The sequence below is a fragment of the Nesoenas mayeri genome (assembly GCF_963082525.1).
Source record: "Nesoenas mayeri genome assembly, chromosome: 26".
NCBI lineage: Eukaryota > Metazoa > Chordata > Aves > Columbiformes > Columbidae > Nesoenas > Nesoenas mayeri.
The window spans coordinates 5,994,136-6,009,534 of NC_137552.1; the positions used below are offsets into that span (position 1 = coordinate 5,994,136).

Sequence of the window (15,399 nt, forward strand, 5' to 3'; positions counted from 1 at the left end):
TCCTGGCTGCCGGACGAGCGATCGCACCGCGGCTCGTTCGCCCTCCCGCGGCGGCGGGGGCGGGGCGCGGGGCGCGGAGCGGCGCTGCGGGCGCTGCGGCCGCAGCCCGGGGCAGCTTTCCGCGGAGAGAACGAGCGGGGGGCGCTGGAAGTGCGTGTGTCTGCTGGGGAACCCAGCGGCCGGGCCTGCCCGAGGGGCGGCAGGCGCGGCTCAGCCAGGGGAGGCAGGCGCGGCTCAGCCAGGGGAGGCAGGCGCGGATCAAGCGAGAGAGGCAGGCGCGGCTCAGCGAGGGGAGGCAGGCGCGGCTCAGCGAGGGGAGGCAGGCGCGGCTCAGCGAGGGGAGGCAGGCGCGGCTCAAGCGAAGGAGGCAGGCGCGGCTCAGCGAGGGGAGGCAGGCGCGGCTCAAGCGAGGGGAGGCAGGCGCGGCTCAAGCGAGGGGAGGCAGGCGCGGCTCAAGCGAGGGGAGGCAGGCGCGGCTCAAGCGAGGGGAGGCAGGCGCGGCTCAAGCGAAGGAGGCAGGCGCGGCTCAGCGAGGGGAGGCAGGCGCGGCTCAAGCGAGGGGAGGCAGGCGCGGCTCAGCGAGGGGAGGCAGGCGCGGATCAAGCGAAGGAGGCAGGCGCGGATCAAGCGAGGGGAGGCAGGCGCGGCTCAAGCGAGGGGAGGCAGGCGCGGCTCAGCGAGGGGAGGCAGGCGCGGATCAAGCGAAGGAGGCAGGCGCGGATCAAGCGAAGGAGGCAGACGCGGCTCAGCGAGGGGAGGCAGGCGCGGATCAAGCGAAGGAGGCAGGCGCGGATCAAGCGAAGGAGGCAGACGCGGCTCAGCGAGGGGAGCGGATGGAGGTTCCCGGAGCTCGGGACTAGAACGGCGGGGGCGCCGTCACCTCCGTGCTCCCATCGTCGGGCGATTTACGAGCGAACGGGGACCCAGCAGCTCGGCAGAAAGTGACAGTGCGGGAAGAGCCGGCGGAACAACCTCCCGCAAGGCGACGGGGAAAGGGGGGAAAGTTGTGTTATTTTAAAATTGTTAATTTCTCATACTCGGAGTTCGGCGTTATTTGCTAACTCGGTGCTGCAAACGGCTTTTGAAGAGCTGGCGTGCTCTCGCAAGCTGTTTCCTGTGCTTTCATCGGGGTTTTAATTCCTTATTTTCAGTAGAGAGCCGCTCCAGTCCCAGCTCCCGCTGCGCCAGCCCCTGCTCAGCACAACCGGCGGCGGGAGTTTGTGAAATAAAGAAATAAATAAATAGCGCTTGTGTGTGTTCTGTTGATTTGTTTTTTAAAGAAAAAACTCCCAGAGTAAATATTCCGTCGGGTAAACCACTCGCAGCCATTCAGGGCAGCGCTACTGAGCACCGCTGGCGGCTGACGTTGGCCAGGGTGGTATAAACTTCATTTGTGCGTTTCTGTTTGGTTTTGGGTGGAGGGATGAGGAGATCTGGGAGCTGTTAAACCCAAAAGAGGGACCGATGTCTCGTACCCCCGGCTGTCCCGGCCCTGCTGCCCCCGTGAACACCCCACCTTTAAAGGGAGCAGCACAGGAATCAGACACCAAAACCACTCCATCTATTGCATCGTTTCTGTGTTTCAGGGTGGTGGGTGGGTCACTGTGATCTAATTGTCCTGCTTTTTGGAGGAAGCTCGACAAGGCTCTTCCTCCTCTCCCACACATTGCCAGGCACCACATCGCCATCAATCTTTTCCCATATTCTACCAAAAAAAAGACTACGGGGTTATAATTTCCTAACCGCGTTTTGCTCGGTATCACCTTCACCAAAAATCCGCAATCTTGCAGGTCTTCCTCCCACACCTGGAGCAGCGATGCGCCGGCTGTCCGGCCGGTCCTTCACCCCTCACCGCGCCGGGCACCAGCTCCCCGAACAGCCGGGTCTCCAAGGCTGCTCAAAGATAAGGCGGCACCGCGACTCCTTGCTGAGGCCGTTGCTGAGGCCATTGCCGAGGCCGTTGCTGAGGCCATTGCCAGCGAGAGCCCCCGCCCTCCCGCACAAAGGAGTTTATCTGGGCTGCTGTTCCTGCCCCGCCCTCTGCCCACACCTCCAGGTACCCCAGGAGGGCCCTGACACCCCAACCCAGGCAGAAAACATCCAGGTCGCTCAACCTGCCCACCAGCAACGAGCCGAGCGCAACCGCGGAGCGGGGCCGGAACCCAGGGAGCGGGGCCAGAACCCAGGGACGAGGACGGCACAGCCGCCACAGCCGAAGGGAACCAAAACCCACCGGTCTTTATTCCACATCCACCCGAAACAATGCGATTCTCCTTTATGTGTCAGAAAACCATTCCTGTCCTCACTCGCTGCCGTTTTCCTCGAATACAAGAGGGCACTACGCTCGGCAGGATCTGCCTCCTGCTTCTCTTCCTCCTGCATAAAATGGGCATAATAACACCCTTACCTTACAGGGCTTTTGAAAGCCTCAATTAAACAAATCGCTCTGAGATTTGTGTAAGAGGAAAATTAAATCAACGTCCGATTGTAAAGCTGGAGTTACTGCATCCATATTTCCACACGTATATTCAGCCCCCCCGTGAACGCCTGTAAACACAGACCAACCCTCCTAATGCGGCTCGTCTCAGCAGGGAAGAAGCCGCTTGAAGTTGAGGAAAAGCCAGGTTTAGTTTTCCATGCAGCCTTGATCGACCTCCTCACGTCCACGCTTGGCACCGAGTGTGGCAACAAACCCGTGCAGCCGGGCAACTAAGGACTGCAGGCCGTGCAGCCGCCCGGGGGCTGCTCCCCCGACGAGGGGGACCCTCGGGCCACCGCCCATTTCTGCACAGGGCATAGAAACGGCCACAATCCCCCAGAACTCCCCAACCCCAATTAACATGAAGCCACGAGGGTCCTTTGGACTACATAATATAAAAATAACCTGAATACAGCCGTCACACCTGCTCTCCACCACAAAATCAAGTTGCTGTTCATGCTGGTGCTTGCAGTGAAGACTTTTTGAGGTTATCTAATACCAGGGAGACTATTCTAGGGCAGCAGGGTCTAAACTTGGCCAGGATGTTCCTCCTTCCTGCGAAGAGCCGCGGAGCAGCGGGCTGGGAGCTCCGGGCAGCTGCCGACAGGTTACACTGGCTGCTGATCTTCGCCATCGGTGCTTTCCAACCACAGCCACCCGTCCAACTGCGGGTCAAAGACGCTATTTGCGAGAGTAAAAGCCTTCCCTCCCATCTAGGAGTTTAAATTTAAAGGGGGGTCCATCAACTTCACATAAATCATGTTTATAATTAAAACCATATTTTCCTGTGCTGCTTGCAAGCCAGAGAAACAGGCGTGCTCCCAGTTCACGCGCTGGATCGGAGTCTCTTAACGTGTGGATGTGCACAAACCCAAGGAGAGCTGCACGAGGTAAGCTGGCGAGGGAACCCACGGGGCCTAGCGACCAGTTGCAAAGAACAGATTGACCAGTTCTATGGCTTTTGTTCCCCAGACGAGCACACAACACGAGGTAAGGTCGAAGCTCTCCTGTTTCATGTGCAAATCTGCAGTATGAGTGACACACTACTCAACTTGCTCGGCTGCTGTAGGACAACGTGACCATTTCTTAAGCCACTAAAACCATAAATAATTTTTAAAACCTCAGACCAGCAGCAAGACACCTAAATGACTGCTTGCTCTCCTTTTAGAGCATTTGTCCTCAGCAAAACTCACTTGAAGTGATGCTCGGCACTGGAAAGGCACTGGGGTCCTGCGTGCGCTGGACTCGGTGAAACCACATCTCGCCAAAGGAGCCACTGCCCACGGTCACCAAGAGGCTCCAACCTAAAAAGCGCGTCCCGTCTCCTCAGAGCTGAGGGGCGGCGGGCTTGCGGTATTTGCACTGGATCCACACTCGATACATCGTCATTTGCTTCCCACGGTTCACTTGCAATCGCCGATCAACCAGATTCTGGATTTTCTGCAGCCCAGCTGTTGTGAAGAGCTCGTGCAGCTCATCTGGAAGCAGAGAGGAGGAGATGAGGAGATGAGGATGCCGCGGCTTGCACCCGCCCGGCACCCGCTCCCACCGAGGGACAGGCTACGCTGGACGAGGGAGCAGAGGAAACTCACGGTCTCGCTTGGCCGGGAAATGCAAACATCAGACAGGATTTAATTACTGTGCCATGGGGGATTAAGATCACAGTTTCTCTAGTTTCCCTTGAGTTTACCTTCCATTACCAAGGAAGCAAAGAATTACTTGGAGAACTAGAATTACAGAGACTCGACAAAGAGAAAACAGCAGGAGTTTCAGACGTGGGTATCGCCTCTAATAACCAATTAAGGGAGCATCTTCTGACGAGTAGGGACATATCCATTTCTTCCCCCCCTGCCCCCAGAGGAATTTCAGAACCCACAAGAGCAAAGAAGGGGACCAGACCTACGCTTTTAAATGGTGGCAATAAGATCCACGCTGTATGGGCTGGAGGGGAATGGGATCCATTGAGGTTAAGTTGGGGGGGGTGGAAATCCTTTCCGAAAGCACACCCTGCTGGGGCCCAATCAAAGCACCAGGAGCCCCGGAGGCTGCGGCACCGGCAGGAATTCCTGACCAAGGAAACCAGAACCCCAGTGCCCCGGCGCGCTGGCCGCAGGCAGAGCCAGAGCCAGAGCCAGAGCCAGAGCCAGAGCCAGAGCCAGAGCCCGTCCTGCTGCGAGCACAGAGCTCGCTCAGCGGCGGCCCGGCAGCACGTGATTTGACGGAGTTTCTGCAGAAAAGGGCTAACAGGTCCCGGCTTGTGCTCTTTTATCAGATGCTCGCCATTACGGAGTGTCTGCCAAACACGCACGGAACATGCATTTTGTTGTGACAAACAAGACTTGTGCAGTGGGGAAGGGAGGAGTTGGCTGCAGTCGTGCCACTGCTCTGAAAGTGGCCACGCAGAGGGGCCCGCGGGGGCAGTGACTGCAGGTGCAGGTGATGGGCAGGGAGGACACAGCCCCGTGGAACACCAAGCAGCAGCAGAACTGGAGAGGCCTCAGCTCTGGGCTCAGCCACACCCTTCTTGTCTCCTCGCAGAGCACTAAAGGCGAGAGAAGTTCCTTCAGTGGTGTCCATCTCGCTCCATCCTCCGCAGGCAACAAGATTCAAGGAGAGCTCCTCCAGTGCCACCCCTCCCGTGTACCAAACACACGGGTTTTCTCTAAAAGTTGGGTAATAGTTCAAAACTGAAGGAGAAAAGATTCAGGCCAGACATGAGGAAAGAAATTTTTACAATGTGGGTAGTGAGAGCCTGGCCCAGGTTCCCAGAGAGGGGGTGGATGAATCATCCCTGAGACACCCCAGGCCAGGCTGGACGGGGCTCTGAGCACCCTGGGCTGGTGACGATGTCCCTGTCATGGCAGGGGGGCACTGGGGAGCTGGGAATGTCCCTCCAACCCAAACCAGTCCATGATTCTGTGAAAAGGGATTCACCATGCCGTATTTGCATCAGCAAGTGACAATCCCAGGTACTTCACATTTCACATGGCTCCAAGAATGGCTGGAAAGAGCTAGTGGTGAAACTTGAGGGCACAGAGACAAAAAGAGGTGAGGAGCGTCAGAGGATGTTTTGCAGCCTCCTACCTTGTGTGAAGAAGTAGACTCTGGTGCCATCACCTCGCACATAGAAGTTATCAGACAGACATTGACCTAAGGGCACGAGGCATTTAAACAGTTACCAGCTATCACGTACAAATCAACAACTGCCGTCCAATGGCACGTAAAGACAAGATGCGCTTCTGGCACAGGCCGTGCTTAAGGGGAATTAATGAGCTGCCTCCTAAACGAGGGAGCCGGTAACTCCAGAGAACCATCATCTGTTAGCGATCTGGCAAGACTACCCAAGGGAAAAGCAAATACCTTTCTTAAAGCGAAGCTGGGCCAGATCGTACCGGCCGTAATCCCGTAACAGCACCATTCCTCCTGGTTTCAGAAGGCGACTCAGCCTGTTAAGGACGCACTGCATCCTGAGGGAAGAACAAACCAGAAGCACTCACCGCTCTGCGAAACGATGCTTGTTTCCTTAGCCTCTTTTCCTAAAAGAAGGTATACATTTTATATATGTTTCAACTTGATATAAAAGCTACCAAAAGACAGCGCTGTTCTGAGCTCTCTCAGACACAGGTGGCTTGTTTGGCTGCCTCGTTTCTCACACTCAGTGCTGGTGTTTGTAGCGTTTGTTTGTTGGTTCGTTTGGGGTTTTTTCCACAATGAGAACCTAGCCTGCCACAGCAGCGATTAACCGCTCTCACTAATTACAACAGTATCTCCACTGGTTTCTGTAAAACAAGTAATAAGTGAACCTGGAAAATGCTGTGAAATAAAACCAAAGGGAACAGGAAAGAGCGACTAGTGCAGGTTGTAACACACTGTCACACTAAGGTCACAGCACTTTCCTCAACCGTTTTCTGACCCCGTCCCCTCCCTTCTTGCCACCTCCATACGCAAAATTAATCTCGTCTTTGAGCCTCACAACCTAGTAGCACATTTTACACAACCGGGTGCCGAGCTCCCCATGCGCTGGGTTCAGGACGGAGGCGCAACTGTGAGCGCAGCAAGACGCCACCTGTAACCACTCAGCACCCCCAGTCCCCCCTGTCCTGCGCTGGAACTCGTGACAACAGAAAACACCTGCACATCTCATTTCAGAAGCTTAATGGAAAACTGGAGCAGACACAGAACAAACTTTAACCTTTCTTGATATGGAGGGATCTGCTGTTAAAGAACCCCAGTTCTAGGTGCACTACCTTCTGAAATCAGGCGGAATTATTAAAACTTACTTCTCTGGGAGAATTGCTGAGAGGACAAAGATAAGAATAACAATGTCGAGACTCTCATCTGGCATCGGGAAAGGACTCTGGTCACTGCACAGGTCGTGGACAAACGCAAAGCAGCGAGAAGAATCAAATTCTGCATTGTTCTGTGTTTAAGGGGAGAGAAATCAGAGCATTAGCAGCAGACCTTGATCTCAGTCTTATCTGGACACAGGAGCATTTTATCTTTCACATCATAAAGTGGTGTGTTCAGAAGCGTTTCAGCCTCACTGGATTAGGGCAGACGGGGCCAGGTGGGTTCCCTCGTCTGATGAGGAACCCGGGGGAATGTAAAAAGTGAGTACACACGGGACATTTACAGAGTTTTGGACTTGTTACATTCAGACAATCAGCACGGCCAAAAATCCCAACTGGACTGGGGGATTATTGAAGTTCTGAGGTCACATTTTCCACTAATAGTGGCAGAAAGTGAGGGATTTACACTCTTAAGCAGGAAATCTTTACAAAAGTGTGTCAGGCCCCTCTCTGTATCACTGAAATCAATATTCATTTGAACCACACACAGACAGCTCCCTCAACCCCAAACCTGGCTGCCTGAACTGGTGCTCTTGCAAACACTGAGATTTGTAAAGCAGCTGTGTGCTGTTCTACCGCTGCTGCTACAGACGGCAGGAGCCTCCGCAAACAGCGCTGGTGTCAGGTTGAGGATGGAACGGCATCCCGTCCCCGCTGCTGTGCTCCCCATCTCGCCTCATTAAACCATTACATTTCATATTTTAACTGTTCTCTGTTCTGACCTGAAATGTATTAGCAGCGTTTGTCCTCTGGCTACATCCCAGCCTCCAGCTCCACGGCCAGCAGCACCCCTGCTCCGCTGGCTGTGCAGGATGAGAGCACGCTCCCGCAGCTGCAGGGCAGCAACGCGCACGCAAACCCAACCCAGCCCCAGCTCCTGCTAAAATAGCCCGAACGTTTTCAAGGCTCAGCAGTTGCTCCACTAAAGCCGCGCTGGATTTGGCCAAGTGCTGCCGGCCACAGGGGAAAGGAAACCCGGCCGAGCTGTCTGCTGCCAGCCTGACATTTCGAGACTCCAACTTCCCTCATTTCTACCATCTGGACAGCTGGTTTTCCTGATCTACCAGGACAGGGGTCCGCATCAGGGCTGGCTAAATCCAGAAAGCCGCCAGCACCGCCAGACAGCTGGTGGCAGCTCTGACAGTTTTGTGTCAATGTGCAATTGGCACCATGTGCTTCTATCTTTGGAATCACCAGCGAGTTTACCTGGACGAGATCCACGGCTGTTGTAGAGAAATCACAGCAATAGACAAAAAGTCCCGGGTCACTGAAATAAGTAAAAGAAACTATCAGCATTTATATAAAGGTGCCTCATCGGAATTACCGAAGTGGCTTCAAACACACAAAGCACAGAACTGGGAGCCAGAAATCCTGGGCTTCAATCTGCGTCTATCAGCAATGTGCTGTGCAAAACCCGGTGGAACATGTTGCTCCTTTATCCCTCGGTTATTCTCATCTGGAGCTGCCTGTTTACTTTTCCTTCTGGAAAAGGAGCAGTGCTAAGACCCGGAAGAAAACGCTTTCAGAACGTGACACGTCAACTCGCATTATGGGGGTTGTGTTCTGAGACCAAACATTTCCACGCTCGAAACACAATAATGTGAACTTGTGGATGGCAAATGCACCGTTTGCATCCGGCCTTTCTCTGAGACTGTTTCAACTAAGAACACAGGCAACACTCTTCCAACCGTTTTTCAGAGGCTGGTGTATCGTGCAGGTAAAATCCCGCTGAGAAATACTTACTTATTGGTCTGTAAAATTGGGAAGACTGTATTTCCAGCACCACAGCCAACCTGTGCAAAGAAAGCAGAAGCACACGCAGTGAAAATCATTTCTTCAGCATGTCCCACGCAGTTAATTTCAAATCATCTCCCTACAACCATGGAACAAAGAGCAACTCACAAGTAACGAGGGAGCACAGCAGCGACCGTTCGCAAATCTCGCTGCAAGATGTGAATGTGCTCAGCTCCGAGGAGCAGGGCTACAGATAAGCATTTGTGGGAAACCACTAAGCCAGTTCTCATCGAAATCTTACAGTTTCTACATATTGTTATTGTTCAGAAAACTGTTATTGTTGGAATCCCAAGCATAACAGCCAGCACGAGTCACCGAGGCCTTGGCGAGAGCCGCGATCGGCTGCATTTGCTTCCGCAGCAAACCAGAGCAATGGAGAAAGGAGCTTGTTTGGCTGTAACTACATGCTGCTGTTTCAGAGCCGCCAGCGCTGGGTGGCTGTCCCTCAGGCTACAACCGAGCCTGCAGCAATTCTGCCTTCTCATTTCCTGCTTGCTCCCCTTGGAAGAGAAGACGGCGCACACAGCTGGGCTCGGGGAACCCGCCTCTCAATGCGCAGGGAGTCAGTAAATGAAATAAACCGAGCAGAAAACTCCATCAATGGCTTGTGCTGACAGACGTCACTGAACGCACTCAGCTTAGGCAGGAGAACCACAACGATCCCAGAACATGGAAGTCTGAGGAAGACTCAGAGCCTCAGATTAAATAAATAAAGAATTGAAAGGACAGTTTGTGTTGACTCTCCCTGAAGGGCAGAACTTGCGTAGAGCACAAAGCATGGAACGAAACCAGCGAGATGTGCAGGGAACAACGCAGAGGTGACAGGGCAAGGCTGCCACCAGCCGGCAGGAGCCCAGTGTTTGAAAGTCCTACACAGTTTTGTGGGGGTGAACCCCGCATTGATCTGAGATTCTCCACTATTACATGGCCACCAGGAACACACCAAACGGCATCTTTAGATTCTTGGTTTCATTGTTTGTTTCACATCTCCCAAGGCAAACGAGTCGGCGCAAACACGCGAAGCATAATTTACAAGGGAAAGCTTTATGCCGACAAGTAAAAGAATCAGCTTCTTCAGAAGATGAGTTTTAAATGTTTGTTTCAACATCTGACTGTAACGGTTGGTATTTTAAACTCGGAAACTTCTCATGGCCCGTGTGCTCTGCCAATTCACAGTCCGAACCAAGAGAATCCCAACAGACTTCACCCAGTTTTAAGCTGCTTTTTGAATTTTACTGATTTAAGGCAATCATGCCCTGTTTCCAATTCTATGTTTTATGTCCCAGTCACCCTAACGCTGATGCCAGGGACTGTGTGACGTGTGACTCTGTTCTACAACTATTACCTCTAATATTCGGTAAGACGCAGACGACCCTGGGTAACCTGCGTTGCTGTGATCCAGCTCATCGCGCTCCCGCGCAGCCGGCTCCTCTGCGCACATCTTAGGTGTGGGTTTGGTCAGGTTTAGCTGATTCTCTGCCCCAGTTTCCAATGAACAATGTCCATTTTCACAGCTTCCCAGCCCTTCATGGTTGGATTCTTCTTGGTTACTAAATTCACGCACACAATCCCCATTTTGAGCCGAGTTCCTGTTAGGAGCCAGCTCAGGGAACTCAGTGAACAGCCAGTGCCTGTCCTTGAAGAAGCCATTGTCGTGGATCTTATAAAAGTCATCCCAGTACTTCTTTGCGTTCACCTCATAGTCCTCTGCAAACACAAGAAAAATGACACCAGCACTCAAATTAGGTCTCAGGGTTTCATCAGTTCAGAGGGTCGGGGATCCCTGCAGACACCTATGCAGCAATTTGCTTTAACAAGTGAGGTTACTGATTGAAAATCACCTGTATTAAATGATGCTGTGCCACACAAACACTCGGCCTGCGTCCTCATGCTCACTGCGTTAGGACTAAAAAGGGGAAAAGAGACACAAGAGGGAACTGTCTGTCTCCTGGTGGGACCTAAAGGGAGCTGGGAACAGAAAAGGCCTCTTTGAAATGGAAGAAATCAAGGGCTGGCTGAAAAAGATCACGTAAGAAACAGATTTAAAGCAAAAAATGACCATATTTATTTTTCAGTCTGACTTCCTGCACAACTTATTCCAGAAAAGTTCACTAAGTACTTGCTTTGCGATCCCGTTTAGCGGTATTAGCTCAGGCGGGCACGGGCACGCGAGCCAGACTCCTGCAGAGACGTGTGCGACAGCGCTCCTGACCGTTCTGTCTGTCTGTCTGTCTGTGCAGGGACCCCCACAGCCAGGCCCACCCCCCTCACACCGCAGACGGGCAAGCAACAGTAAATACTGAAAGAGAGCGTGCCAAGGAGCCCCTGAATGGCCAATTATGCAGCCTCAGAGGCAACCCCCTAAACTCCTCCACATCCTTCTCTGTTCCCAGCCAGCAGACACATCTTCCACATACCCAAAAACCTCCTTCAGAATGAATTCTGACAGCCCCGAGAAATCCCGAGAATAATGCAGCCACAATGACCAATACCCTGCCTTTGTTCTCCTGCTTGGACAGTCCCGACTCCTAAAATACCAGACCCTCCAGGCACATTTGGCTGGGCCGCCTTCCCCGCTCAGCCGCCCATTGTCTGCACAGCGTCCTGCTGAACAGCGCCCGTCCAAATGTGCCCGCTCTCCATTGTTCGGCCTGGGAAACCCATCACGAAGACCCGACAAACTGCTCCAACAGTAAATTGCTCCACAATTTCCTAGCTGCATATAGGTTCCCAAAGCATGACAGGCAGCATCCTTTAATGTTAACCAGATTTTAAAATGAACTCCACACAATGGGTATCACAATAGAAACTGCTGGATACTTCTGGGAATCCAAGAAATTAGGAGAGATGCTCTTTGGTTTAATTAAATTTGCTATTGTGAACGCAACTGGAAGCTGTATGGGCAGTTCTCAATAGCTCCGATAGCGACCGGCATCTCCTTCAAGATGACACACTCCATTTAATTTGTTCAAATGAACAAAAGGCACAGATGCATCCTAGAGCTCGGCTTGGTACAAGATCATCATCAAACGAGTTTCTTATCACACCAAGGAGCGGGAAGCCAGTTCAACATCATTTGAGGGACTGGATAACCTCTAACAGGTGTGGAGTGAAGACACGTTACTAACCAACCCAGAACAGCTTCCACTGTCTTACTGACCACAGAGCTGTGCAGCTTTAGCTTGATTCAGGTAAGCTTTGTATTTTGGATGGATAAATATCCTTTAAGCCAAGTTTGAGGAAATAAAAGCTTCAGGATCCCTATCCTGCCTCTCTGATAATAAACACTTCAATTAGGATTTCTTTGCTTCTGATTTAATCATTATCATGCTGTTTGTTAACTGCAGAGACAGATATGGACACGACTTCATTAGACCCTCTTAACACTGAGCTTGAATTAGGGACAGCTCTGCAGCATGCAAGCAACAAAAGATTGCCTGTTAGAAGTGAAGCTTTAGAGAGCAAAAACAGGCAGAGAAAATAAGATTAAATGAGGCTGTTGCTCTACACTGAAATAAATTCATTGACAAGGAACACTAATGAGTTTTTAAACATACACAACAAGAACAAAGAAGCTCAAGCCAAGGTGACTCCTCCCAGCCAAGACCATTTCTGTTCCCGGAGGATGAGTCTCTAGACTGTGGGACAGTCCAGAGAGGTAAATTAAGAACAGAAAGCTTCCTCTTGCGCCGTTTTTCATTATCAATCACTAGGTAACATTTTGGATGATTCGGGAGACGGGGGGAAGGGAGGAATAAATGAACATGCGTATACAGCTCTCACCAGAGTGTTCCGCTGTTGTATGAACAATTTAAGACCCAACATTACAACAGTATCCAAAAGTACCTTGTTTGTCTTGTGGCAAGAGCTGTGAGCTGTTCTCTTGAACTTTACTCCTGGCACTGGCTTCCTGCTCTTCTGACCACTCCACGTTGTCCCTGTTGTAAAAAACAAGGTGAACTATTCAGCTGAGAACGGCAGAGCAAGACGGGGAGAGAAGAGAACGGTGTCCCACCCAGTGGCCGTGGAGCTCGTCACCACCCCCAGGTGCGCCGCAGGACACCAGCCACGAGCTCCCACCGCTCCTCGTTCTGCAGGAATTGCACTTGTAACTGGGAGCCCAAAAGACACCAAACCTGCCCCCTAATCCTCTTCCCTACTTGACTCTCAGCCAAGCGGAGAGGAAATAAATCACTTTTATAAAAACTGTGAGGGAACTCGGTAAAAACGGCTCCTTGGAGAGGAACCGCTGTTCTCACACAGCGAAGAGCACTTGTTCCCTCTCGGTGGCGGACAGGCAGGCGCTCGCTTGCTTTCACCCATCAACACCGGCCATTTGATTTAGCTGTCTTAGAAAACCACATTTTCCTTCTCAAGTTCAAACAAAAAAGGCATTAGGGTTATTTGGGAGGTAAAGTGTTATTTTCATATTCAATTTAATTATGACAAAAATACCCGGGAAGCTTTAATGCATTAAGAGCCTATTAATAACTCAAATGTGCACACACAGGGTGTAGTCATTAAAGTGACTCACTCGACCTTTTTTCATTAAAACAAGTGAACGAAAAGCAGACTCCAAGGATGAAGAAGCACTATTTTGGCCTCAGGAGGAATCAGTCTTTTGATATTAACTCACAAAACAAAGACTTGACATTTGTGTGAAAAACTAGATTACGAGGAGTTTCTGCAGGGAAGCGCTACTGAGGAAGCACTTCAGAACACGCCTTTGATACAGTCCCAAAATGAACGACAAGCTGCTACATGCACATGTTACTTTATTACAAATTAAACCTGCCCGACTCTTAGCAGGGTCTACCAGCCGGAGACCACAAGGGGCATATTTACTTGAAAAATGCAAAATGCCTTCAGTTCCCAGCAAACCCAAGAGCTTAACGTATCTTAGAACAACAGCCTTCAAACCTGAGAGCTTAACGTATCCTAAAACAGCCTTCAAACCCGAGAGCTTAACGTATCTTAAAACAGCCTTCAAACCTGAGAGCTTAACGTATCCTAAAACAGCCTTCAAACCCGAGAGCTTAACGTATCTTAAAACAGCCTTCAAACCTGAGAGCTTAACGTATCTTAGAACAACAGCCTTCAAACATGACAGCTTAACGTATCTTAGAACAGCCTTCTCCAAGCAAAGCCCGCGGTCCCAAGCCAACGCCCGGCGCAGCGTGGCCCCGTGGCAGACGACAGGGAACACCGCCTTGTCCAGCGTCTGCATCAGTCACTGACGTGCGCAGACGGAGAAGCTTATAGATTCCGGACAGCAAACCTCTTAACTTTATTAACTATAGCGATGAAGCTACAAAGCAAAGCGACACATTCCTCGGAAAGACTGAGGGAACCTGAGAAATCCCATAAGACTCAGTCACCCCCTCAAGACTTCGCCAAGGAAGGCTCAGGACCGCCCGACACGCACCCTCGAGCCGGGCAGGGACCCCCGAGCCGGGCAGGGACCCCCGAGCCAGGCAGGGACCCCCGAGCCGGGCAGGGACCCCCGAGCCGGGCAGGGACCCCCCGAGCCGGGCAGGGACCCCCCGAGCCGGGCAGGGACCCCCGAGCCAGGCAGGGACCCCCCGAGCCGGGCAGGGACCCCCCGAGCCGGGCAGGGACCCCCCTCCGAGCCCTCCGGGCACCACCCGCCCCACCGCCCCGCGCCCCGCTGTCTGCAGCCGGGCCCCCGTGAGGCCCCAAACCAGCGCCAGGCCAGGGCGGAGAGGACGAGCCCCGCAAAGCCTCAGTCACCCAGCCCGGCCCCCGCGGCGGGCCCGGAGAGGCACCGCAGGCCGGCAGCTCCCGGGGCCTCTCCGCGGTGGGCAGCAACGGGCCGGGGACGCGGAGGGGACGCGGAGGAGGCGGCGGCCGCGCTCACCAGGCGTTGTGCTGGAAGAGGCGGGCGGGGTCGGTGAGGAAGCGCCTCCCGAAGAGCCGCCGCTCCGGAGCCTCCCTGGGCGCCGCCATGTTGGGCCGAGCGCCGCCGGAAGCGGAAGCCCTACCTGACGCTGCGACCCGAGAGAGGGCAGGGCTGGGCGGTCACGTGGGGCGGTGGCGGGAAGCCGCTCCGTCACGGGGCTGGCGGCGCGGGAAACGGGCAGCGCGGCGGTAGAAACGCGTTTCCTCGCTTTTATTTCGCGTTTCATTCACCAGCGCGAGGGCGCGCCCGCCTCGGGCCTCCGGGCGCGGCCGTGGCCTGCTGCCCGCCCCTGCGCGCTCCCTCGGGCCGCCGCCCGTGGCGCAGCTCCCGGTCCAGCCCGCGCAGGTCAGCGACTGTCAGCAGCTCCCGGCCGGCGGCCCACGACCAGGAGTAGGTGCAGAAGGTGCGGCGGAAGCTCTCATTGCCGGGCTGGCGGGCGCCGATCCGCTGCCAGAGCCGCAGCAGGCGGAGGCGCTGGCCCTGGGCCAGGCCGTGTCTGCGCCGCAGAGCCGCCTGCAGGGCCCGTGCGACACAGAGCCCGAGTGCCCGGGCTGGAGGGCCCTGGAAAGCTCACCCAGTGCAATCCCCCCATGGAGCAGGAACACCCAGCTGAGGTTACACAGGAAGGTGTCCAGGCGGGTTGGAATGTCTGCACAGAAGGAGACTCCACAACCCCCCTGGGCAGCCTGGGCCAGGCTCTGCCACCCTCACCCCCAACAAGTTGCTTCTCAAATTTAAGTGGAACCTCCTGTGTTCCAGTTTGCACCCATTGCCCCTTGTCCTGTCCCTGGTTGTCACCAGCAGAGCCTGGCTCCATCCTCCTGACACTGCCCCTTTCCATATTGATCCCCAGGAAT

The 15,399-nt window shown here is 53.6% G+C and overlaps 2 protein-coding genes across 3 annotated transcripts in view; both read right to left on the minus strand.

Annotated features, from left to right (window-relative positions):
- Positions 1-3,771, minus strand: part of TLK2 (tousled like kinase 2) — a 35,373-nt gene extending 31,602 nt beyond the window's left edge. The window contains exon 1 of the mRNA XM_080359604.1: positions 3,673-3,771. Coding sequence (XP_080215730.1) covers positions 3,673-3,739 — 67 coding nt within the window. The 5' untranslated portion in view covers positions 3,740-3,771. The remainder of the gene's footprint in view (positions 1-3,672) is intronic.
- Positions 3,772-3,805: 34 nt separating this feature from the next.
- METTL2A (methyltransferase 2A, tRNA N3-cytidine) lies at positions 3,806-14,599 on the minus strand (the record flags this gene model as incomplete). 2 transcript variants are annotated; one of them, XM_080359610.1, is made up of 9 exons in its annotated part: positions 14,501-14,599; positions 12,469-12,560; positions 9,968-10,329; positions 8,572-8,621; positions 8,035-8,095; positions 6,760-6,899; positions 5,840-5,946; positions 5,564-5,629; positions 3,806-3,957 (listed from the first exon to the last, which is right to left on the minus strand). In XM_080359610.1, exons 1-9 carry the CDS (start codon positions 14,587-14,589, stop codon positions 3,806-3,808), a joined length of 1,119 nt encoding a protein of 372 aa, XP_080215736.1. In that variant the 5' UTR covers positions 14,590-14,599. The 2 variants fall into 2 exon arrangements, with proteins under 2 accessions (XP_080215736.1, XP_080215737.1); XM_080359611.1 differs by lacking the exon at positions 5,564-5,629.
- Positions 14,600-15,399: the final 800 nt, after the last annotated feature.